The sequence below is a fragment of the Strongylocentrotus purpuratus genome, unplaced genomic scaffold (genome assembly GCF_000002235.5).
Source record: "Strongylocentrotus purpuratus isolate Spur 01 unplaced genomic scaffold, Spur_5.0 spur5_contig_821, whole genome shotgun sequence".
Classification (NCBI taxonomy): domain Eukaryota; kingdom Metazoa; phylum Echinodermata; class Echinoidea; order Camarodonta; family Strongylocentrotidae; genus Strongylocentrotus; species Strongylocentrotus purpuratus.
The window spans coordinates 1,379,801-1,403,281 of record NW_022145526.1 but is presented as its reverse complement, the minus strand read 5'-3'; the positions used below and the strand labels follow the sequence as shown (position 1 = coordinate 1,403,281).

Here is a 23,481-nt window from a genome sequence, read left to right as displayed (position 1 = left end):
ATCAGAAAGCACCTTTCAGCCTTGGCAGCTTTTCATGGAATGTAAGTCAAGCTTTGGGATTGGTGGGTCTAACTCTGGCAATCAGCCAATCACGGTCCACCTTTACTCACTTGGTGGCTACACAGCTACTAGCATCTCACAAGCAATTCGATTGGCTAAGCCACTACCTGTCCAACTACAATCAACCATTCACGGCTCTCCATTCAAAACCTTTAAGGCTATTCAGAATTGTCTGTTTTGTCTGTCTGTCTGTCTGGTTTGTCTGTCTGTTTTGTGCAGTGAAGCTATATAATGCATTAAATGCTATGAAAATTTCCATGGCTTTATAATACCAGCTAGTGATTGTAGGTATTTAAATTCTGATTTTGTTTTAACTCTGGCTAGAATTGCTGTACAAAAAGTACAAAAATAGACCTGAGAAATATTCTCTCATTTTTCTGTCGTCTTTCGGTTGACGCATGTAGGTGGGGTTCGTGCAACGGTATAAAATAAAACATATAAAAAAGGTTCTTAGAACCATATTAAAAAAAATAAACAATATTTCTTTTGACAATATGACCAGTTAGGCCTGTACTGTGTTATAAGTCCCTGGTCTCGTCCTTCGGAAATCTGAGCCAAAATTTACATCAATTTTCAGAACACGGCAAAATGAAAGAGAACATACGCAACATCATCAATGGATTGTGTAATTGCAAATGAAGACCAGGGACTTATCGAACATTGTGTGTTTAAAACTTCTCTGTAAATATACACATATATAAGCTCTTTGTTCTTAAAATACAACCTTAAAGTAAGATATATACTTAACATAATACATGTCCACGTGCGGGCACTGCAGGCTACACAAATTAATTTTCCTAAAATGATGAAAATGATGGATTATAACACATACATTTCTACGATGAATAGTTTGCAAACTGGTGATTTTTTTGTTTTACTTAACATTTAAAAGTCTTACATTACATGGAATTAATTGATAAAGGGAATTCAACTTTGACTTTAAAATTGTTCTGTTACTGAAAAAGTAATTACTTTCTTAGAGGAAGTCAATGGGTTATAAACAAATAGTCAGACTTGATTAATTTTGGGTTAAATTCATCACATTTTAATAATATTACAGGGCTGCAACAGGTGAGTATTAATTATCTGCTGATAGTGAAAATGGCATTAACTACCACATCAAAATGATGCTCTTTTAAGCTGTCAACATATGATTTGAGTTAGGTACTTGCCAGATAGGGTATTTCTAAGAACATGTAGCAGGAGTTTATGATTTGTAGTTATGTCTGTTTGTCTGCGTACTGGCTTCCTCTCCACAATGCATCAGAATATCCCACATCAGATTGGAAACTAACAAATTCTTTTTTGTTCAAACTCGAGTCTAGAAGATATTGCAAAGCCTGAAATAGATTTCTTAATTGCAATACACAGGGACGGCATCCTGATGTTTATAGGAATTCCATATCCAACCTCCTCAAATGGACGTTGTATAATAATGAATTAACTCTCCGGTGGTTTAGATCTTTTCTGAAAAAGCTAGGTTTACAAATAATGCTATGCGTAATTTGGCAGCTGAAAGCCGATTGCAAACCTGAATACAAAAACTGTCCAACTTGAATACAAAAGGGCATATACAGCATCTTTTCTCCTTAAGTTGGTGGAGAAAGAGAGCGTTTGAGGCGAGTACTGTATAAAACACACACAGTGTACATTTTTGGCAAATATCAAACCCGTTCAAATAGACACACCAATGTTACCAATGTTACAAGGGAAAAAAAACACAGAACCATTGTTTGATAAACTCAATCTGTTGCTATTTTGAAGTACCATAAACAAAACAAAAGTTGGTCTTTTCTCAACTCTGCTCTTGAAATTTGCTGTGCTAATTACTGCAAACTTTTTAAACACATTGTTTAATTGTTTCATACAATAAGGCAGTAACTAAGGACCCTTTTTCCTCCTCATATGATATGGCACGTATATCTCATTAAAAGGCACTTAATAACATGAATAAATAGATTCTGCTATTACTTTAATATTGGGTCTTAAAAAAATTCATACCAAACTTTTCAACCTTAAATTAATCTTCATTTACACTGAATTCATCCTAAATTTTGTTCAATTTCTTCTGTCTTTACAAAAGGCAAGAGTAAACAACAACAAAACTTTCAATTTTTCTAAAGTATCTTCAGGGAATGATTTTTATTAGCGAAGGGTCAAATGGTTTACTTGTGACTTAAACTGGATATCTAATGATTTCTTTAAACTTTAGAAACACAGAATTATGCTGTGAAAGATCTATCAATAAATTTGGGCTATGGGCAAAACACCGAAACATTAATATACATGTAGATGACAATGAGTGCGATATATGTACATCAATGAATTTTCTTTAAAATCTAAGTTGTTCAATTCGTTCAACAAATTGAAAACTCTGCTTAAGTAGAATAAAAGAAGAATTAAAGGAATGATAAAATATGACTTAGGACTACATTAAAAGTACATCAGAACGCTATCTACATGATGATAAAACCTTAGCTGCTGAATTTCCAGATAAAACACGAACACTTGAAAATGCTCTCTAATTAAAACCGCAATAAAACTTGTGAAATTCACCTCATTGATGCTTTATAACTTTTAATTATCAACACGAACTGTACTATTAAACAGGTAAAAACTCCCAAATTGGTGAGAGTTGGGATTGTTTTCAGTTTTGGAAACATTTTCAATTGGTTTTTGTTAAATAGAGAAAAATAGGGTGAATCAAACAGTGCATAGATATGTTTATTAAATAACACCAAAAATAACTCTTTTTACACATCTCTTTTTTTAAATTCATTCTTTCTCTGACCTGTTTTATCAAAGTGCAACTTATTCAAAAGAAACGATTTAAATGTGTTTTCCTGGGCTTTTCAAGTGTTCTCGCAGTTTTATGCTTGATGAATTTCATGAAAATAAGCAAATAGAAGGTATAGCTTTCATCTGCATTACATCATGATCTGAAGTCTAAATACATAAAGCAAATTATGAAAATATAATTGCAAGCAAATGTCATGAAGGTGATCTTGGATGAATAATCTATTTTATCATCGATGAAATGTTAAACAATGTATCATTTTCTGTTTAAATGAACAAAAGAAAACAAAAAATTGGCTTTTCTTCGATCAATTTTAGCAATAAAGTATTTTAGTTAAGATGTCTTAAACAGATTGCTATGACCAGCTTGATTTTATCGGGCAAAAGGGCGCAAGTGTGATAGAAAGAAAACAACTGCTTTTAAACCAATCCAAGTTGTGCATAACTAAAGATGTAACAGCTCCTATTGTCAAATAGACAATGTTGTCTCTTATTGTGCTTTAATGGGCGAAAGTACACATGTGCGATATATTTAAAAACCTAAACTTATCCTTTTTCATGGGTCTTTAACCTATACAATTTCACCGTACACTGACTGGCAAAGGAATATTTTGGGTAAAAGGAGAACATACTTCTAACTCGAAGAAGCTCGGGTTATATAGAAACTATATCTGAACAAATATCTGTCATTTTGAAAGACACAGATTTCTCTAACAGCTTGAAAGACAACTTAGAAAGACAGAATATCACAAAAAGCATTTTATCTGATATTTTTGCACAATATCACAAAGAAAGAAAAATGTCACTGTACTTGTAGGAATGTCATTCACGGCAATAGAATGCCTAAACTTTCTCAAAATAGGAAGGATATGAACACCTTTTTTTGTTAGAAAAAGACTGCTAACATTGTGTTCTGAAGCAGATTACAGAAAAAAGGTGTTGGTCTAGAAACCAATGTTCTAGCTACATGTATGAGCAATATTCTGAATAAAACTAGTCAGAAAATATATCTCCCCCATATTGCTTAATGTAAATATGTAGTTTTTGCCTTTTGTCATGCTTTTGTTCAAAGGCTTTTTGCCTAGGCAATGTGAGTTGTATATATGAAACTTGTTTGAAGAAAAAAAAAATCATTAAGTTGATAAAAATCATAAACTCTATCTAAACACAAAAATTTCATGAAATAACTAAAACTCAAACTTTTGATATATAAATTGTAAACTCAATATCTAAACACAAAAGATTTATCTTGAAATATCTATGAGAAAGATTATACAACAGACAACAACATAAAGGAAAATATCGAGAAATCACGAAACATCAGTCGATCGAAAAAAATTGGAAAAGATAAGGATAGTGAGGTGCGTAGTAGTACGTCAGGGGATGAATTAGCAGCGTGGTTTGGTCCCTCATCCTTGGTAGACCTGCTGGTAGATGTCCCCTGCTCCATGAGTGTAACCTCCCTGTTGGTGGTAGCCTGACTGGTAGGGGTGAGGGGAGGAGCTGTTGTGGGCATCACCACCTGGAGGAAGAAATAGGGGTGTGTAAGTTGATTAGATCTGGAGGGAAGCATCGAGTGTTTAAAATGAAAGTAACAAGCCACAACCACCTTGCATGTTCCAAAAAGCAATGACAGTCTTCTACTAAGTTACAACCATCGTCTGTTTGGAGCCAAAAGGGCGTTAACTCATATACTTTCACACAGAGTTAAGGCTCATCTGACTCTGAACACATGATAGCGAGATGGCATTAACTCTGTATGTTGACCCGACATTTGCTCTGAACTGTATTTTTTTTAATATATAAAGTTAATGACTATATTTTTCAAACCCCTTGTACATTTGACAGTTTTCATGTTTTTTTTTATAGAAGGTGGACTGGTTAAATCAGGGCCATAATTGAATGCTTTTAGATGTAAGCTTTAATGTGTCACATTCTAAAGAAATTCAAATCGGTTTGTGGTCTGGGGCTGTGCTTGTGAGTGGGAAATTCCATGATTGCTTTTGAGTAGAAAATGAGGAATGATTGAAAAATAAAACTTAGATGTGAGTTAATATTAGTAGTATGAGAAAATCTTGCTATGAAATCTGAAGAGATAAATAATATTTGAGGTGCATAGCATTCCTTTAACTGGTATTTACATGTACCTCTGGATAATAAATTTTGAATCTTGAGAAATTTGGTGCCGGAGAATTTAAGGTAAAATCAGTTTTGCTGTACATGCAAGCTACTTTAAAACGATACCAAAGCAACCTGTTGTACTAATAAAAACAAATCACATGTACTTTTCAATACGAAAAGAGCAATGGAATCATTTCTACTAGAATAAAGGAGTTGAGAGAAATGAATTCTCGTTTGTACTACATTAACAACTACAAATCATGATGAAATAAATATTTTAAAAAGAAACAAAGAAAAAGAAAGTGAACCCCTAATATGAAATGTAGCATTCAACATTATGTATTAAAGAGACAAAAGCATAGGAATACCGGTATGTCATCTATATAAAATAAGGGACACAAAAGATCTTGAAACATCGACTACAGAGCTAGATAAACAAAAAAGAAATGAAATGAAATGTAGCATTTAAGAATATTATGAGAAAAGATAGCAATGAAATGTTCTTTTTACAGAGAATAGGGGTTAAAATTGAATTCAAGCTCCACCAATACAGATGAAGAAAGACTGACTAAAATAATATTACACCCCTACAATAAAAATGTAGCATTCCAATATAATGAGAGAAGATAGCAACGGAATCTCCCATTTGCATAGAATAGGGGAGAAAAGTGAATTTCTACCTGCACTAAATACTATAGAGCTTGATGTACTGAACACAAATCACACCCCTAAAATGAAATGTAGCATTCCAATAAATCATGAGAGAGGATAGCAATGGAATCTCCCATTTGCACGGAATGGGGAGAAAAATGAATTCCTACCTGCACTAACTACAACAGAGCTAGAATGTAGATCTGGACTAACAAAAAACTAATCACACCCCTAAAATGAAATGTAGCATTCCAATATATCATGAGAGAAGATAGCAATGGAATCTCCCATTTGCACAGAATAGGGGAGAAAAGTGAACAGAGCTAGAATATAGATGGCCTAGCAAAAAACTTATCACACCCCTAAAAAGAAATGTAGCATTCCAATATATCATGAGAGAAGATAGCAATGGACTCTTCCATTAGCATAGAATAGGGGTGAAAAGTGAATTCCTACCTGCACTAACTACAACAGAGCTAGATGGGTAAGAGCTATGATGTGAGCCAATTTGATGATGATGATGGATGGAGGCGGGGTATGGAGAGGGTGAATGGGAGGGGCTTCCCTGCACAGGACTGTCTGATTGGCTCTCGTCACCTAGATATGCAAATGAGGAAGCAAAGCAATGGAAAGGAAGCGATTGTCTGTGTATACATGATGTATAGAAGCATGATCACACTGCCGACCTAACTCCAGACATAATCCAAACGATTTTTTTCCTTTAAGGTTCATGTCATTTTTGTTCGACCTGGTGTTGATCTTTTAGGTGTGACTGAGGTATGAAAGCAAAGCATACATGTATTTAGATAGAAGTTACAAAATGAAAACATGTACATGGTAAATTTTTCTGAATAAAAAGAAGTATTAAAGGCAGACTTTACTACTACAGCCAGAAGGGATTAGACCACCCAGCGAGCCAGCGAGGTCACTGTGACAGGTGGCTATCTCATTAACTCAGCTCTCATTTAACATAAGAAAAAGAGGATCATGGGGGACCAACAGGCACCGATTGGGGAAGTTTTCTATATAGAGAGAGTAAGTAGCTACAAGTAGGACAGTGTGCCTTTAAGATAGAAGGTGAAAAAAAGCCAAGACTAAAATGTTATTAAAAAGCTCATATTTGAACTCTGGTCAAATCAAATCAAATCAAATCGAAGAGAAGAGAAGAGAAGAGAAAAAGAAAAAGAAAGAAAACATAAAGATCCATATCTTTCCAACCCCACAGTGTCCATTTTTGTCCTTCAAAGGATGATCATGAAACTTACTTTTGAGTCCACCATTTTTTTCATCAAGTACCCATTTCTATTCAAACGAAGAATTAATATTTTATTTTAATACACAAACATGTACATGTACTGTGTTTCCATTAAATATTTCCAGAAGATTACATTCGAAATTAAAGATAATTAAAATGTTTAAACTTTTGATCTACGTACAAGCAAAGAATGAAGCAAAGGCGAATGAAAAAATTAAGGATAAAAAAAGAATAGCAAATGACTAGTAGCAAATAATGAATAAAAGAGAAGGTAAGTGATGTAAAATATGAGTAAGCCTTGTTCAGATACAAATGAAAGAGCGGAATGTCCGGTAAATTGGCGAAAGCAGGTGGCAAAGGTAATATATCATCACTTTATAATGTTCATTACATGAGCAAGAATGGTTAACATACAGGAACATAACAATCGATTATCATGGATACAATAAATGTATATGGATTACAAGAATGAAAAGGAGATTGATCAATAAAAAGGTGCAATGTTGCCCATATACTAAAAAAAGAATGACAATAGACTACAAATACTACTTTACTATGTTAACTTTCCTGTGATTCTAACAATCTATATGGTTTCAAGCTGTTCAGTGATTTTTATTTTTCGGGTGGCAGGGGGGAGGGGGAACTGTTATTCAAGCTTGCATCAGAAATTACACTGAATAATTTCTCAGATTTGCATGTTTTATTCCTGACATGAATATGTGTTGCCATGAAACAGAAAACCACTTTGCAATTTAAAATGGATTAAAAGCGCATGGTGAAATAATATGTTCGTGAACAGAATTTCTATCAGTTATTATTAACTGAATTTGCAATAGATACATGTGCTACAAGTTTTCTATACCATTTTCAAGGAAGGGGCAAGGGGGAGGGGGTGTAATTAGGGGATATTTAGATGAATGACAAAACAAGTCTTACATTGATCTATGGCCCTCTCTATTACAGCCCACCTACAGTATGCACGCAATGTAAGACAATAGAAACAACGCAATCGGTATTGGAATTCATGTTGCCATTTTACACAAAATGTACAGAAAGAGTGTGCTATTTCATATGAACGCCTTTAGTTATATGAACAGCATTTTCAATGACCTACATGTAGCCTGTTTTTTGTTCTTCATAATTTAATACAGACACAACCACAATACACATATAGTACAACTAAAAGGAGACCCCAAAACAAAGCAGTCTTTATGATGAGAAGAGACTTTTAAAGCCCCTCTGCAATACTTATAGCTTCTTGTGCCCTCTATATAGCAAACAATGCCTAACTGGTGACCACTAGCCCCACATCCCTTTTTCTTAAGTTAATTGAGAGCTGATTTGATGAGGTAACCACCTGTCAGTGACCACGCTGGGTGGTCTAATTCCTCCTGGCCAAACTAGTGCAGACGGGCTTTAAAGGGTACTTTTAAGTACAAGTTTCAATGTGAAACAGTTTTCAAGGGGGAAAAAGGTGGCTTTTATTTTGAGTGGTTTCTCTGTCCAGATGGTTACTAAAGCAGATTTTATTGTACTATATTATTAACCCTTTGCTTACTGGAACCAGGTGGTACATGTGTTAAGCCTATGGTAACTAGATAATTCAGTAGTCAATGTGTTAAATTAGACTCCTGGGGGTGTTTCACAAAGATTTTAAGTCAAACTTAACTCTAAGTTGGACTTGAAAATTATTGACAGCCATGTGTAGCCTTAAAGTAAAATATATTCAAAAGCAAAAATTAAAGTATTTTAGACTTTTCATAAATTCTACACCAAGAACATGAAATCTCCCATGATAATAGAAAATATGAATGATTTGAAACAAAATGTTATGCCTTTTAAATAAATTTTACAAAATATTTTCAAAGATGCTAATGGCTTTCCATAACTGTTAAGTCCAACTTAGAGATAAGTTCAACTTAGGATCTTTGTGAAACACCCCCCTGATTGCTCCCCTCCCCCCCCCCCCCTTGCCAAAAAAAAATCCAGATGGATCGACATACGTGTACCTCTTACCATCGACTGGAACCCCGAGGGAAGCCAGCAGGCACTCAGCGGCAAAGTTCTTAGCCTGGTCCGGGGTCTGGCAAAGCTTCTGGGGCGTAAGGCCATCGGGATAGTTGGCTGATAGACCTGGAACAGTCACCTAAAGAAGAGAGGGGAGGAACGTAGAGAAATTGTTTTAACTACGGCCACCTTTGATGAGACGGTTGTAGTAGAACAAACTCATGGAAAGATTGATTGATTTATTTATTGGTGATAAGGTTCTCGACCTGGACAGGCGTCTGGCAAGACTTCTGGGGTGTGAGGCTTTTGGGATAGTTGGCTATTAGACCTAGACCTGGAACAGTCATCTAAAGCAGAGAGGAGAGGAACATTCACATAGAACAGTTGGTGAATTCATTGTCACCTTTGATAAGATGATCTAGAAAGCTAGAGCATACACACGGAAAGACTGAGTGATTGATTGAATGATAGCTAAATTCTTTGCCTGGTTGCGGGCCTGGCAAGACTACTGGGGTGTGAGGCCATCAGGCAGTTAGCCACGAGACATGGTACTGTCATTACTGACAACATATCTAAGAGGACAAATATCACCACTACATGCACATCGACACATCCAAACAGGCAATGTTATTGGTTTTATAAAATGACGATCAGTGGAGAATTGCTAAATGTATTTTTTTTAATTTTTTTTTTATTTGTCTTACTTTATAGATCCCAATGAAAAAAAAACGTCAAAATAACATAACAGTCGAGTGAGATAACTCGCAGGAAGAAAAAAAATGTTAAAGTTGCATGAGAGAGCTATACTCTCTCAAAATGGCAAAGGAGCAATAATGAGTGCATAGCACATGTACGGAGCGGGCTCTCAATTAGTCTCTTCACGAGTGTCACAAAATAAAATTATTGGTCTTACCTTATAGATGAAGAGCTGGACTTCACTGTTGGTACGGTGAGAGAGGGGAGTGAAGCTGGGTGGGCCCCATTGGTTCTTATTGCAAAGCTCCTCCAAGACCTAAAAACATCAATCAGAATGTTATACCTGGTAAACACCACATCATCAGTCTCAACTGAACACCAAGATTAATTGAATCGTCGAGTGATTTGTTGATTGCTTTCAGTTTTATGTACGCAGGGTAGTCTTATTACAAGTCCATGTCTGGATCTGCTCTTCCAGAGAGCCCTGGGCGTGTTTTACAAAACTTGTCAATTGACAGTTTTTGTTATAAGCTACACAAGCATACCACACTCAGTATCAACACATCTCCAAATGGTTTTAATTTTAAACGTTGACACCAAAGGCCGATTCTAGAATACACAAAAATGATCTACAGTAGATATGAAACCACTGATTCCTTCGTTTGGGGGTTAAAACGCCACTCTACTTGCACAAAACGTTAAAACTAGGCTTTATAGTTTTTGAACTATTCAGGTGATTTACACGAAAGCATCAATTGCAACCATGGTGTTTAATAATAATTTTGTATATCTGCAAAGCGCCTAGAGACATCGTTTATGTATTGAGAGCTACATTGTATATAAAAGCGGAATATATATTAGTGTTGGTACCAAGTTTTTTGTTTCTTTTCAAGGAATTAGGCAGGATGAAGTGAAGAAAATGTTTAGATCTTTGAAAAATGGTATACTTTATCTGTACAACAGCATTTACATATACATGTACAAAACAGTATATCAGATTTACAAGAACTCTATTTATAATGTACATGTAAGACCCTAACATGAATTTCTTCAATATATATCATATATGAGCAAAATGAGTGATTACTGGTGATAATAATGTACTCTACATGTAGGTTACAAGATAAAAGGGTAAGTTTGTTAATAAGTAAATGAATGGATAATCAAAAGGATGACAACATTCATAAGCTGAAAAGCAATGAAGAGGGATGAGGATGGTCTGAAAGAAAAATAGTGAATACATTGATAAAAGTTATGATACGATATCAGGCACTACTGGTGATAATGGCGTACTATAGGTTAAAACGTGGGAAGCAATGAAGATGAGGAAGGTCTGAAAGAAAAATTGTGAATACATAATAATGAGAGTTGAGGCATGACATCAGGCACTAACGATGATGAGTTGAATGAAATGAACCACAGATGACCTCTGTAAAAGTAAAATGCATGTTTCTGCATGTAAAGGTAATCACAATCACAACATGCATGTAAAAGCAGGTACAAAATTGAAAAATTGAAACAGACGGCATATGAACATATGAAAAGAAAAACAGTATTGTGATTTTAAAAAAGAAAATTGTTCAAAAAATGCACCCAAAGAAAGCAAGGGTTCAACCACATGTTAGTATACCTGAATGTTATTTTTCTCTGGTTTAAGAGTTACTGGGTTGGTTGGGGTCGATTCCATTCCGGGTAGGAGGTCGAACAGGCGTGGCTGGAGCAGGAGGGATAGTTAGAGGAATAAATTTAAACAAAGAAAAAGAAATACCAGAAAAATATTAGTAAAATTGAAATGTTATTGACCTATAAATAAATTTACGATATCACACTCTGACCAGGACAAGCTATTGAAGCATTTTCATTTACTTATCAGTGAACGAAGCAAACCACCAATGTTTTTTTGTTTCATTTAATTAGTGTTAGACACAGCGAATTGAATTGTCTAACAACAGGAGTCCTGTTTAGTCGAAACAAAAATAAAGGGATGTTAATCTTATTAGCCGACCTTCATGAACAAAAGAACCAATAAAAAAAACACTTTTGCAAAATAATATTGTTAGTTAAGATTTTGAACAAATCAAAGGAATTTGAAAAGACGCAAAAGGCTCAAGGGTTAGTGATATTTGTGAATTAAATTTTTGTTCTTCACGAATCCGAATGATTTTTAGGCAACATTTTTTTTGCAGAATTAAGCCTCGTACATGCATTTACCAGCTCCATATCTTAACTTTGTGGTAATATCTGTCTGATAAAATTTTCCATCTTCAACAATTATGAATTTCGCATTTCGCATTTTAGTGTCATAACATATCGATTAGCTACCTAAATTCAAAGTTTGTTGGTTGACCTGAAAGCAAAAGTGCGTTAACCCCCTCTGGCAGTCTGCCTGTTAGTTATAATTTCATAATCAAAACTATTATCTCAATAAGTTAGATAAGGCTTTATTAGTACTCTATGGTCCGTACTATACCAGTTCAATTCAACCCATCACGTTTAACAATAGGAAAACATAGAGCTCAGAATAACTTCCTTTGTAAAACCAAATTTTTGAAAAAAGCTTACATTTTATTAGAATATGGGCCAATGGGTTCAAGTAATTTTGTATGAAAGCGAGTTTCTGAAAAAAGAAATTAAAGAATCCTTAAATTTGTACCTCCTGAGGTTTCCTGACGTATCGGTTGTATCCTCGTCCCATGCCGTAGCTTCTGGTTCCACCGGCACCACGCATACCACCGCCGAAAAAAAGAAAGTATTAAAGGCAGACTTTACTACTACAGCCAGAAGGGATTAGACCACCCAGCGAGCCAGCGAGGTCACTGTGACAGGTGGCTATCTCATTAACTCAGCTCTCATTTAACATAAGAAAAAGAGGATCATGGGGGACCAACAGGCACCGATTGGGGAAGTTTTCTATATAGAGAGAGTAAGTAGCTATAAGTAGGACAGTGTGCCTTTAAGATAGAAGGTGAAAAAAAGCCAAGACTAAAATGTTATTAAAAAGCTCATATTTGAACTCTGGTCAAATCAAATCGAAGAGAAGAGAAGAGAAGAGAAAAAGAAAAAGAAAGAAAACATAAAGATTCATATCTTTCCAACCCCACAGTGTCCATTTTTGTCCTTCAAAGGATGATCATGAAACTTACTTTTGAGTCCACCATTTTTTTCATCAAGTACCCATTTCTATTCAAACGAAGAATTAATATTTTATTTTAATACACAAACATGTACATGTAATGTGTTTCCATTAAATATTTCCAGAAGATTACATTCGAAATTAAAGATAATTAAAATGTTTAAACTTTTGATCTACGTACAAGCAAAGAATGAAGCAAAGGCGAATGAAAAAATTAAGGATAAAAAAAAGGATAGCAAATGACTAGTAGCAAATAATGAATAAAAGAGAAGGTAAATGATGTAAAATATGAGTAAGCCTTGTTCAGATACAAATGAAAGAGCAGAATGTCCGGTAAATTGGCGAAAGCAGGTGGCAAAGGTAATATATCAGCACTTTATAATGTTCATTACATGAGCAAGAATGGTTAACATACAGGAACATTACAATCGATTATCATGGATACAATAAATGTATATGGATTACAAGAATGAAAAGGAGATTGATTAATAAAAAGGTGCAATGTTGCCCATATACTAAAAAAAAATGACAATAGACTACAAATACTACTTTACTATGTTAACTTTCCTGTGATTCTAACAATCTATATGGTTTCAAGCTGTTCAGTGATTTTTTTTTTTTCGGGTGGGAGGGGGGAGGGGGAACTGTTATTCAAGCTTGCATCAGAAATTACACTGAATAATTTCTCAGATTTGCATGTTTTATTCCTGACATGAATATGTGTTGCCATGAAACAGAAAACCACTTTGCAATTTAAAATGGATTAAAAGCACATGGTGAAATGATATGATCGTGAACAGAATTTCTATCAGTTATTATTAACTGAATTTGCAATAGATACATGTGCTACAAGTTTTCTATACCATTTTCAAGGAAGGGGCAAGGGGGAGGGGGTGTAATTAGGGGATATTTAGATGAATGACAAAACAAGTCTTACATTGATCTATGGCCCTCTCTATTACAGCTCACCTACAGTATGCACGCAATGTAAGACAATAGAAACAACGCAATCGGTATTGGAATTCATGTTGCCATTTTACACAAAATGTACAGAAAGAGTGTGCTATTTCATATGAACGCCTTTAGTTATATGAACAGCATTTTCAATGACCTACATGTAGCCTGTTTTTTTTGTTCTTCATAATTTAATACAGACACAACCACAATACACATATAGTACAACTAAAAGGAGACCCCAAAACAAAGCAGTCTTTATGATGAGCAGAGACTTTTAAAGCCCCTCTGCAATACTTATAGCTTCTTGTGCCCTCTATATAGCAAACAATGCCTAACTGGTGACCACTAGCCCCACATCCCTTTTTCTTATGTTAATTGAGAGCTGATTTGATGAGGTAACCACCTGTCAGTGACCACGCTGGGTGGTCTAATTCCTCCTGGCCAAACTAGTGCAGACGGGCTTTAAAGGGTACTTTAAAGTACAAGTTTCAATGGGAAACAGTTTTCAAGGGGGAAAAAGGTTGCTCTTATTTTGAGTGGTTTCTCTGTCCAGATGGTTACTAAAGCAGATTTTGTTGTACTATATTATTAACCCTTTGCTTACTGGAACCAGGTGGTACATGTGTTAAGCCTATGGTAACTAGATAATTCAGTAGTCAATGTGTTAAATTAGACTCCTGGGGGTGTTTCACAAAGATTTTAAGTCAAACTTAAGTCTAAGTTGGACTTGAAAATTATTGACAGCCATGTGTAGCCTTAAAGTAAAATATATTCAAAAGCAAAAATTTAAGTATTTTAGACTTTTCATAAATTCTACACCAAGAACATGAAATCTCCCATGATAATAGAAAATATGAATGATTTGAATCAAAATGTTATGCCTTTTAAATAACTTTTACAAAATATTTTCAAAGATGCTAATGGCTTTCCATAACTGTTAAGTCCAACTTAGAGATAAGTTCAACTTAGGATCTTTGTGAAACACCCCCCTTGATTGCTCCCCTCCCCCCCCCCCTTGCCAAAAAAAAATCCAGATGGATCGACATACGTGTACCTCTTACCATCGACTGGAACCCCGAGGGAAGCCAGCAGGCACTCAGCGGCAAAGTTCTTAGCCTGGTCTGGGGTCTGGTGAAGCTTCTGGGGCGTAAGGCCATCGGGATAGTTGGCTGATAGACCTGGAACAGTCACCTAAAGAAGAGAGGGGAGGAACATAGATAAATTGTTTTAACTACGGCCACTTTTGATGAGACGGTTGTAGTAGAACAAACTCATGGAAAGATTGATTGATTTATTTATTGGTGATAAGGTTCTCGACCTGGACAGGCGTCTGGCAAGACTTCTGGGGTGTGAGGCTTTTGGGATAGTTGGCTATTAGACCTAGACCTGGAACAGTCATCTAAAGCAGAGAGGAGAGGAACATTCACATAGAACAGTTGGTGAATTCATTGTCACCTTTGATAAGATGATCTAGAAAGCTAGAGCATACACACGGAAAGACTGAGTGATTGATTGAATGATAGCTAAATTCTTTGCCTGGTTGCGGGCCTGGCAAGACTACTGGGGTGTGAGGCCATCAGGCAGTTAGCCACGAGACATGGTACTGTCATTACTGACAACATATCTAAGAGGACAAATATCACCACTACAAGCACATCGACACATCCAAACAGGCAATGTTATTGGTTTTATAAAATGACGATCAGTGGAGAATTGCTAAATGTATTCATTTTTTTAATTTTTTTATTTGTCTTACTTTATGGATCCCAATGAAAAAAAACGTCAAAATAAAATAACAGTCGAGTGAGATAACTCGCAGGAAGAAAAAAAATGTTAAAGTTGCATGAGAGAGCTATACTCTCTCAAAATGGCAAAGGAGCAATAATGAGTGCATAGCACATGTACGGAGCGGGCTCTCAATTAGTCTCTTCACGAGTGTCACAAAATAAAAATATTGGTCTTACCTTATAGATGAAGAGCTGGACTTCACTGTTGGTACGGTGAGAGAGGGGAGTGAAGCTGGGTGGGCCCCATTGGTTCTTATTGCAAAGCTCCTCCAAGACCTAAAAACATCAATCAGAATGTTATACCTGGTAAACACCACATCATCAGTCTCAACTGAACACCAAGATTAATTGAATCGTCGAGTGATTTGTTGATTGCTTTCAGTTTTATGTACGCAGGGTAGTCTTATTACAAGTCCATTTCTGGATCTGCTCTTCCAGAGAGCCCTGGGCGTGTTTTACAAAACTTGTCAATTGACAGTTTTTGTTATAAGCTACACAAGCATACCACACTCAGTATCAACACATCTCCAAATGGTTTTAATTTTAAACGTTGACACCAAAGGCCGATTCTAGAATACACAAAAATGATCTACAGTAGATATGAAACCACTGATTCCTTCGTTTGGGGGTTAAAACGCCACTCTACTTGCACAAAACGTTAAAACTAGGCTTTATAGTTTTTGAACTATTCAGGTGATTTACATGAAAGCATCAATTGCAACCATGGTGTTTAATAATAATTTAGTATATCTGCAAAGCGCCTAGAGACATCGTTTATGTATTGAGAGCTACATTGTATATAAAAGCGGAATATATATTAGTGTTGGTACCAAGTTTTTTGTTTCTTTTCAAGGAATTAGGCAGGATGAAGTGAGGAAAATGTTTAGATCTTTGAAAAATGGTATACTTTATCTGTACAACAGCATTTACATGTACAAAACTGTATATCAGATTTACAAGAAATCTATACATGTAAGACCCTAACATGAATTTCTTCAATATATATAATATATGAGCAAAATGAGTGATTACTGGTGATAATAATGTACTCTACATGTAGGTTACAAGATAAAAGGGTAAGTTTGTTAATAAGTAAATGAATGGATAATCAAAAGGATGACAACATTCATAAGCTGAAAAGCAATGAAGAGGGATGAGGATGGTCTGAAAGAAAAATAGTGAATACATTGATAAAAGTTATGATACGATATCAGGCACTACTGGTGATAATGGCGTACTATAGGTTAAAACGTGGGAAGCAATGAAGATGAGGAAGGTCTGAAAGAAAAATTGTGAATACATAATAATGAGAGTTGAGGCATGACATCAGGCACTAACGATGATGAGTTGAATGAAATGAACCACAGATGACCTCTGTAAAAGTAAAATGCATGTTTCTGCATATAAAGGTAATCACAATCACAACATGCATGTAAAAGCAGGTACAAAATTGAAAAATTGAAACAGACGGCATATGAACATATGAAAAGAAAAACAGTATTGTGATTTTAAAAAAGAAAATTGTTCAAAAAATGCACCCAAAGAAAGCAAGGGTTCAACCACATGTTAGTATACCTGAATGTTATTTTTCTCTGGTTTAATAGTTACTGGGTTGGTTGGGGTCAATTCCATTCCGGGTAGGAGGTCGAACAGGCGTGGCTGGAGCAGGAGGGATAGTTAGAGGAATAAATTTAAACAAAGAAAAAGAAATACCAGAAAAATATTAGTAAAATTGAAATGTTATTGACCTATAAATAAATTTACGATATCACACTCTGACCAGGACAAGCTATTGAAGCATTTTCATTTCTTATCAGTGAACGAAGCAAACCACCAATTTTTTTTTGTTTCATTTAATTAGTGTTAGACACAGCGAATTGACTTGTCTAACAACAGGAGTCCTGTTTAGTCGAAACAAAAATAAAGGGATGTTAATCTAATTAGCCGACCTTCATGAACAAAAGAACCAATAAAAAAAACACTTTTGCAAAATAATATTGTTAGTTAAGATTTTGAACAAATCAAAGGAATTTGAAAAGACGCAAAAGGCTCAAGGGTTAGTGATATTTGTGAATTAAATTTTTGTTCTTCACGAATCCGAATGATTTTTAGGCAACATTTTTTTTGCAGAATTAAGCCTCGTACATGCATTTACCAGCTCCATATCTTAACTTTGTGGTAATATCTGTCTGATAAAATTTTCCATTTTCAACAATTATGAATTTCGCATTTCGCATTTTAGTGTCATAACATATCGATTAGCTACCTAAATTCAAAGTTTGTTGGTTGACCTGAAAGCAAAAGTGCGTTTACCCCCTGTGGCAGTCTGCCTGTTAGTTATAATTTCATAATCAAAACTATTATCTCAATAAGTTAGATAAGGCTTTATTAGTACTCTATGGTCCGTACTATACCAGTTCAATTCAACCCATCACGTTTAACAATAGGAAAACATAGAGCTCAGAATAACTTCCTTTGTAAAACCAAATTTTTGAAAAAAGCTTACATTTTATTAGAATATGGGCCAATGGGTTCAAGTAATTTTGTATGAAAGCGAGTTTCTGAAAAAAGAAATTAAAGAATCTTTAAATTTGTACCTCCTGAGGTTTCCTGTCGTATCGGTTGTATCCTCGTCCCATGCCGTAGCTTCTGGTTCCACCGGCACCACGCATACCACCGCCGCCGCCACGACCTCTGGTACCGCCACGGATCGGTGAGCGTTGCATCATACCGCCGCCTCTACCGCCGCCCATTCCCATCCTAGGAGATATAAAAAATGGCAAATATTGTTAGGGCGATTCAATGCATGCTCTGGTTACAATTGCTAGAGGGCATACATGTAAATTTATTACAGTTTAAAGGGCTCCACAGGCACCACGGATGATCGCCACCATGACCTTCGGTACCACCTTGGATCGGTGAACGTTGCATCCTACCGGCGCCCCTTCCACCCATACCCATCCAAGGAAACAAAAATATCAGATGACTTTAGATACAAGTGGATGACATTACATACTACCTCTATCTAGAGTGACCTGGCTCATGCTCAATTTAGGGAGTAGGGTTTCAATAGCGCCACCTAGACAGTCACCCTAACCTCTGTTACCGTCTCAGACCGGTGAAACCATCCCACTTAAAGCCCCTCTGCATTAGTTTGGCATGGAGGGATTAGACCTCCCTGCAATGTCACTGGCAGGTGTTTATCTCATCAAATCAGCTCTCAATTAACATAAGAAAAAAAGGATCATGGGGGATCAATGGGTACCGCTTAAGCATTGTTGGCTGTATAGAGGGCGCAATTAGCTATAAGAAGTGCAGTGGGGCTTTAAGAAACCATAACATCAAACCAGATTAAATGTGTAAAACTTGCTTTACACAGAGCCCATATTAGACCCAGCCCATCCCTTGTAAGAAAGCAGAATTTTGGTAACCTACATGTATATTGCAGCCTGCCTAATACAGGTAGGTAACCTACATGTATATTGCAGCCTGCCTACACCAACCAAAACAGCTTTGGTCAGTTGTTGCTGTTTAATACCAAATTACACTTTTTAAATAACCTTTTTACTGAAAGTGAGGACCTTAACTGCCAAAGTGAGGATACTGTATTAAACTTACATTGGTGGCATTCCAGTTGGATTGCTGTAACCTGGATAGTAAGAGGGGCTCGATTGCTGCTGCTGCTGCTGCTCGTAACCATAGAGACCCTGCTGGACGTAGCCCCGCCCTGCTCCACGGGTGTACCGGACGTAGTTGCCTTTGTCTACAGGCTTGGCTAGAACAACCTCGATCTTAGCACCATCGAGTAAGGCATCTGTATTTAGGAGATGGAGAAGAGTTTGAGTACAATTCAATTGGGTTTGCATATTCTAAGTTGAGTTTGAGTAATAACTTAGATGTTTTTCACATGTGAAAATTAGCAAAAAAAATCCTTGTCATTATAATGTTATTTCTCAGAAAGAAAAAAAAATTCTCCTGTTACTTTCTTTATGTAGAAAGAACAAAAAGAACCCCCCCCCACCCCACAAAAAGGAACATATCTTTAGGTTAAGGATTTAGAACAAAAGATAGATAAAAAAATAAATTAGTACTTTGCTGAAAATAGTCCATCCCAAAAAATATAATTCTGTGCTGTTTTTTCAATCATTTTAAAACTATTTCTTGACTATTTGAACAGGAAAATAATTGTGAGTAATATTTCAGTTGGTACAAAAAAAAGTAAAGCTTGCCCTCAGTTTCATGAGCTTGATTTAAAGTTGATTGAATCATAATGCGATTTACAAATCAGCCTTTAAATGACTGCTTTTCAAAAGAACACAGGAGAAAGGGATCGTTGAAAACTTAGAATTAGCTTCACAAATAATATATTACCCCTGTGAGCACCAAAATCTGTAGCCTAGCAGAGCCGGGGTAATATTGGAGCGCTTTGAGCACCTTACAGGGTGGATATGTGCGCTATATAAATATCCAATATTATTATTATTATTATTTTAAAGCTGATAGCATATATCTCATGTTGCAAAAGAATATCTAAAAGTGTTTCAGGATATTAAAAGTTTGAGAAAGTTCTTACCGTCCATTGCATTCATGGCGTTGAGGGCATCCTCTCTGGTGAAGAAATGAATGAAGGCAAAGTCTCTGAGCTTCTTAACCCTCTCCACACTGCCTTCCTTGAACGCATTGAACTCTTTGGCAATGGTCTCCTCAGTGGTGTGCAGCATAAGGTTTCTCACGTATAAGATCTTGACCTGTATAAGGAAATAACAAATAGGACAAATATGCATAAGACATGATTTTTTTTATATGCGAATGAAAATGAACACATGATAATTTCATAGATCTACATGTACATGTACATGTACTATAAACTCAGAGTACGATAAATGAAAATTCTTCTATGCTGCATTAAATGTTATTAACTCTTTGGCAATGGTCTTTTCTGCTGTGTGCAGCATAAGGTTTCTCACATGTAAGATTTTTACCTGTATAAGGAAATACAAATTGGACAAAAATGCATAAGAGTTTTGTACTTTTGTTGTTAGGCAAAGATAGGAATTATGATAAATAAACTACCGTAAATGATAATTGTATAGAACTATCTTAATTCTGAGTATGATTACTGAAAATCTGAACTATGCTGCATTTTAATTTGTTAAATCTTTGATCAATGTTATTTTCTGTTGTGTATACACCATGTACATGTAGCATAAGGTTTCTCAAATATAAGATTTTTACCTGTGTAGGAAATATAAATAGGACAAATAAACTTATGTGACATTTGATAATTTTGTTGGTAGGCAAAGATAGGAATTATGAAAAACAAGCTGTATGATCGTACATGTACATGTATCTTATTTTATTTTGTTGGAAATAGAAATAAACGAAATTAAAAGATATGGAGAGAGGAAAAGAGGTGTGTGCAGTATGTCAGCATGTTTAACACATGTAGCCATATCATAATTGGAGCCTATACAATTTTTCAAGCTTCACATAAACTCGCCATTAACGGCCTGCATGTGATCTTTCAAATATGGAGAGGGAAAAAGAGGTGTGTTCAGTATATACTGTAATACTCTACCACTACACACTGTTACGCCCAATCTTTCTATCATGTATAATACGAGTAGTAAAACACACAGTGCCCAGAGTTCAACTACATACATTGATTCATACCTATCATATTACAGAAGAAGACAAATCAAACATATACCTTGGTTTACTCAAGATACAACACTCTGATAAATATAGGTCAAAGGACAAAGCTAGCCTCTCATCAAGCCACCATCAAATAAAATCAGTGCCTGGTAAATACACTCGTGGTTCAACTACTATTCCTTCAAAAACACAATTGATCTATAGAACTATAGATTATGAATACTCCCAACAGAGCAATCAGACTGTTATAAATCTTTTTATAAAGACAACTCAAGGGAGACAGAAAAGCTGCTTCTGGCCGTCTTTGTAGACCTGTGGTCTTTCCAGACAGGTTCTTAAACACACATTTCTCTCCAGAGGGAGACAAAAAACTTGGCCACTATAGACAGGTGGCCTTTATAGAGAGGTGGCCACTAAGACAGGTTTTACTGTACATGCTAGGTAGAGAGAGAGATGTATTTTATTCCATATTGCTTTTTAAGATTTTAAGAATACAATTAATAATTCCTCTGCAACAAATTGTGTTCAGCATAACCTGTTCATTGCACCCATGAATTCTAACTGAGATGCAAAGCCTTGTAGCAAGGCTACATCAAGAGCCCCCACAATTGAATCAATGTTAATCATTAACCTTAATGTAAATAAAGAAGCTCTACTCCTCTAGTCTGTTCGTCTGAATTTATGCCATATCTGCATAAATTTGAGCCCTCGTACCTGGCTAAAAAATTACAGTATCTGCAGCTTCCTGAAGTGAAGGCTTATCCAAATACAAATTCAGCCATCCCCATCATTATCAGACAACGATAAAAATGAAAGAAATGATAGCGCAAGTGATGGCCGATATAGTCAGATTGTAACAATCAGCTTTTTCGATACGGAGAACAAATCAGAGTTTGATAGGGTAAAGGGCTAGGGAAGGTCAAAATGCTATCGGACGAAATCTTCAAGTCTTTAAGATGGGAGTGCTAATTGTTTATCGGCAATAACAAAACTGACCTTAATTGATAGGGCAATAAACAGTTTAGGTAAAATCTTTACAGTCGTGCAGGTTTTTGAGTCACATACATGTACATGTAGATATTAGAGTTTACATATAAAGAGAACTATACAGGGAATATATACTTGTGGTACAATAGTGCCTTGCACTAGGTTAACCTTTAAAGACTACAGGTAAATGACCAAGGCTTTGTTCACAATTGATGCAATAAGCCAGTCCCTCCTTCCCCCCCCCCCCTACAAAAAAAGAGAAATTTGAAATGGCAGTGTAAATGAAATCAGATTTAAATAAGTGAGGTATGTATACTTCACATTGCAGTATTTTACTACTTCCAAGTTAGTGATTAGGAATAAGGCTATTCGTTGGATGCTACTGAATTACACTTTCCATTCATTGACATAAAATTGTATCTTATTACCAGGATGGGTTGTATTTTAGCCCGTTTTAAGAGGTCATGTATGAACAAGCTATCAGATTATCACCCTTTTTTCAAGAACAATCCATTGAAATATACATGTATATTTGCATTGATATCTCAGCTCGATGTACATTGCACTTCTTAAGAAAGAAAACTGTTTGCTTTCCTTTTAAGCTCTGAAAGTCATCTTCGTGTTTTTTCATTTAAAAAAAATCTTTCAATGCAGAGTCTGTGACTCATAACACAATTCATGAACTTTATAAAGAGAATCAAATAATTATGAGCATTTCTCACATTTTGCTTAAAGTTATTTGCAAAAGTTGGCCCTTTTCACAGATGAGATATTTGAAGTGAGGTTAAACATTTAGAAAAGAATTTATAAAAGTTAATAGTGTACAGTACCTGCTTGGCAACTGATAATCTACCATATGTACTGTATACATACAAATATGTTTGGTAGACCACATGGCCCTTTCAGGATTAACAGAATAGGAGAAGGAGGCAGAGAAGACAAATGAGAATGGGAAGGAAAAGGAGAACGAGAAGAACGAGAAGAAGGAGGAGATAAAGACTGAAAATGAGAAAAAGAAAAAGAAGAATGAGAAGGAGGAAGAGAAGAAGTAAAATGGGAAGGAGAAGGAAGAGAGGAGAGAAGAAAAAGTAGAAAAATTAGAAGGACAAGAAGCCTCGGGTAATAGCACAATTCTAACCTTCCCTTGAGCGTATAAAAACAACTATTTCTCTCAAAGCAGTCATTAATACTATAATGTAATTGTGCTATTTGTCTAGCGCGCCGGTCGGGCCTTTGCCTGCTCCCCCTTTATGGGGCCTTGGCGTAAAGCGTTTTGTATTGTGTAGCTACAGCAGAATACTATAAAGTGCGTCCGAGAAAAAACGAAACCGAGAATTATCGATGTTTTATCATAACTTATTCTTTCGTCTACGGCT

At 35.7% G+C, this 23,481-nt stretch overlaps 2 protein-coding genes across 3 annotated transcripts; both read right to left on the bottom strand.

Moving 5' to 3' along the window:
• Positions 1-3,878: 3,878 nt before the first annotated feature.
• Positions 3,879-12,299, bottom strand: LOC100893109 (APOBEC1 complementation factor). 2 transcript variants are annotated; one of them, XM_011667623.2, is made up of 6 exons: positions 12,240-12,299; positions 11,217-11,300; positions 9,804-9,902; positions 8,900-9,029; positions 6,085-6,225; positions 3,884-4,378 (listed from the first exon to the last, which is right to left on the bottom strand). In XM_011667623.2, exons 1-6 carry the CDS (start codon positions 12,279-12,281, stop codon positions 4,266-4,268), a joined length of 609 nt encoding a protein of 202 aa, XP_011665925.1. In that variant the 5' UTR covers positions 12,282-12,299; the 3' UTR covers positions 3,884-4,265. The 2 variants fall into 2 exon arrangements, with proteins under 2 accessions (XP_003724808.1, XP_011665925.1); XM_003724760.3 differs by lacking the exon at positions 6,085-6,225 and having other exon boundaries at positions 3,879-4,378.
• A 1,349-nt stretch (positions 12,300-13,648) lies between these two features.
• On the bottom strand, positions 13,649-20,213 carry LOC590277 (APOBEC1 complementation factor). The gene is made up of 7 exons (XM_030980869.1): positions 20,037-20,213; positions 19,082-19,277; positions 18,061-18,223; positions 17,039-17,122; positions 15,641-15,739; positions 14,738-14,867; positions 13,649-13,688 (listed from the first exon to the last, which is right to left on the bottom strand). Exons 1-7 carry the CDS (start codon positions 20,182-20,184, stop codon positions 13,678-13,680), a joined length of 831 nt encoding a protein of 276 aa, XP_030836729.1. The 5' UTR covers positions 20,185-20,213; the 3' UTR covers positions 13,649-13,677.
• Positions 20,214-23,481: the final 3,268 nt, after the last annotated feature.

What these genes read in the sequence shown, in the direction of transcription:
- LOC590277 (XM_030980869.1), bottom strand. Translation starts at nt 20,184, where the DNA reads ATGCTGCACACCACTGAGGAGACCATTGCCAAAGAGTTCAATGCGTTC. An exon ending in CCAACTGGAATGCCACCAAT is followed by an intron (nt 18,224 to 19,081) that starts GTAAGTTTAATA and finishes TATATCTCCTAG; the next exon opens with GATGGGAATGGGCGGCGGTA. An exon ending in CAGAGAAAAATAACATTCAG is followed by an intron (nt 15,740 to 17,038) that starts GTATACTAACAT and finishes TGATGTTTTTAG; the next exon opens with GTCTTGGAGGAGCTTTGCAA.
- LOC100893109 (XM_011667623.2), bottom strand. Translation starts at nt 12,281, where the DNA reads ATGGGACGAGGATACAACCGATACGTCAGGAAACCTCAGGAG. An exon ending in ACGTCAGGAAACCTCAGGAG is followed by an intron (nt 11,301 to 12,239) that starts GTACAAATTTAA and finishes CTCCTGCTCCAG; the next exon opens with CCACGCCTGTTCGACCTCCT. An exon ending in CTCTGTTGTAGTTAGTGCAG is followed by an intron (nt 4,379 to 6,084) that starts GTAGGAATTCAC and finishes TTCTTCCTCCAG; the next exon opens with GTGGTGATGCCCACAACAGC.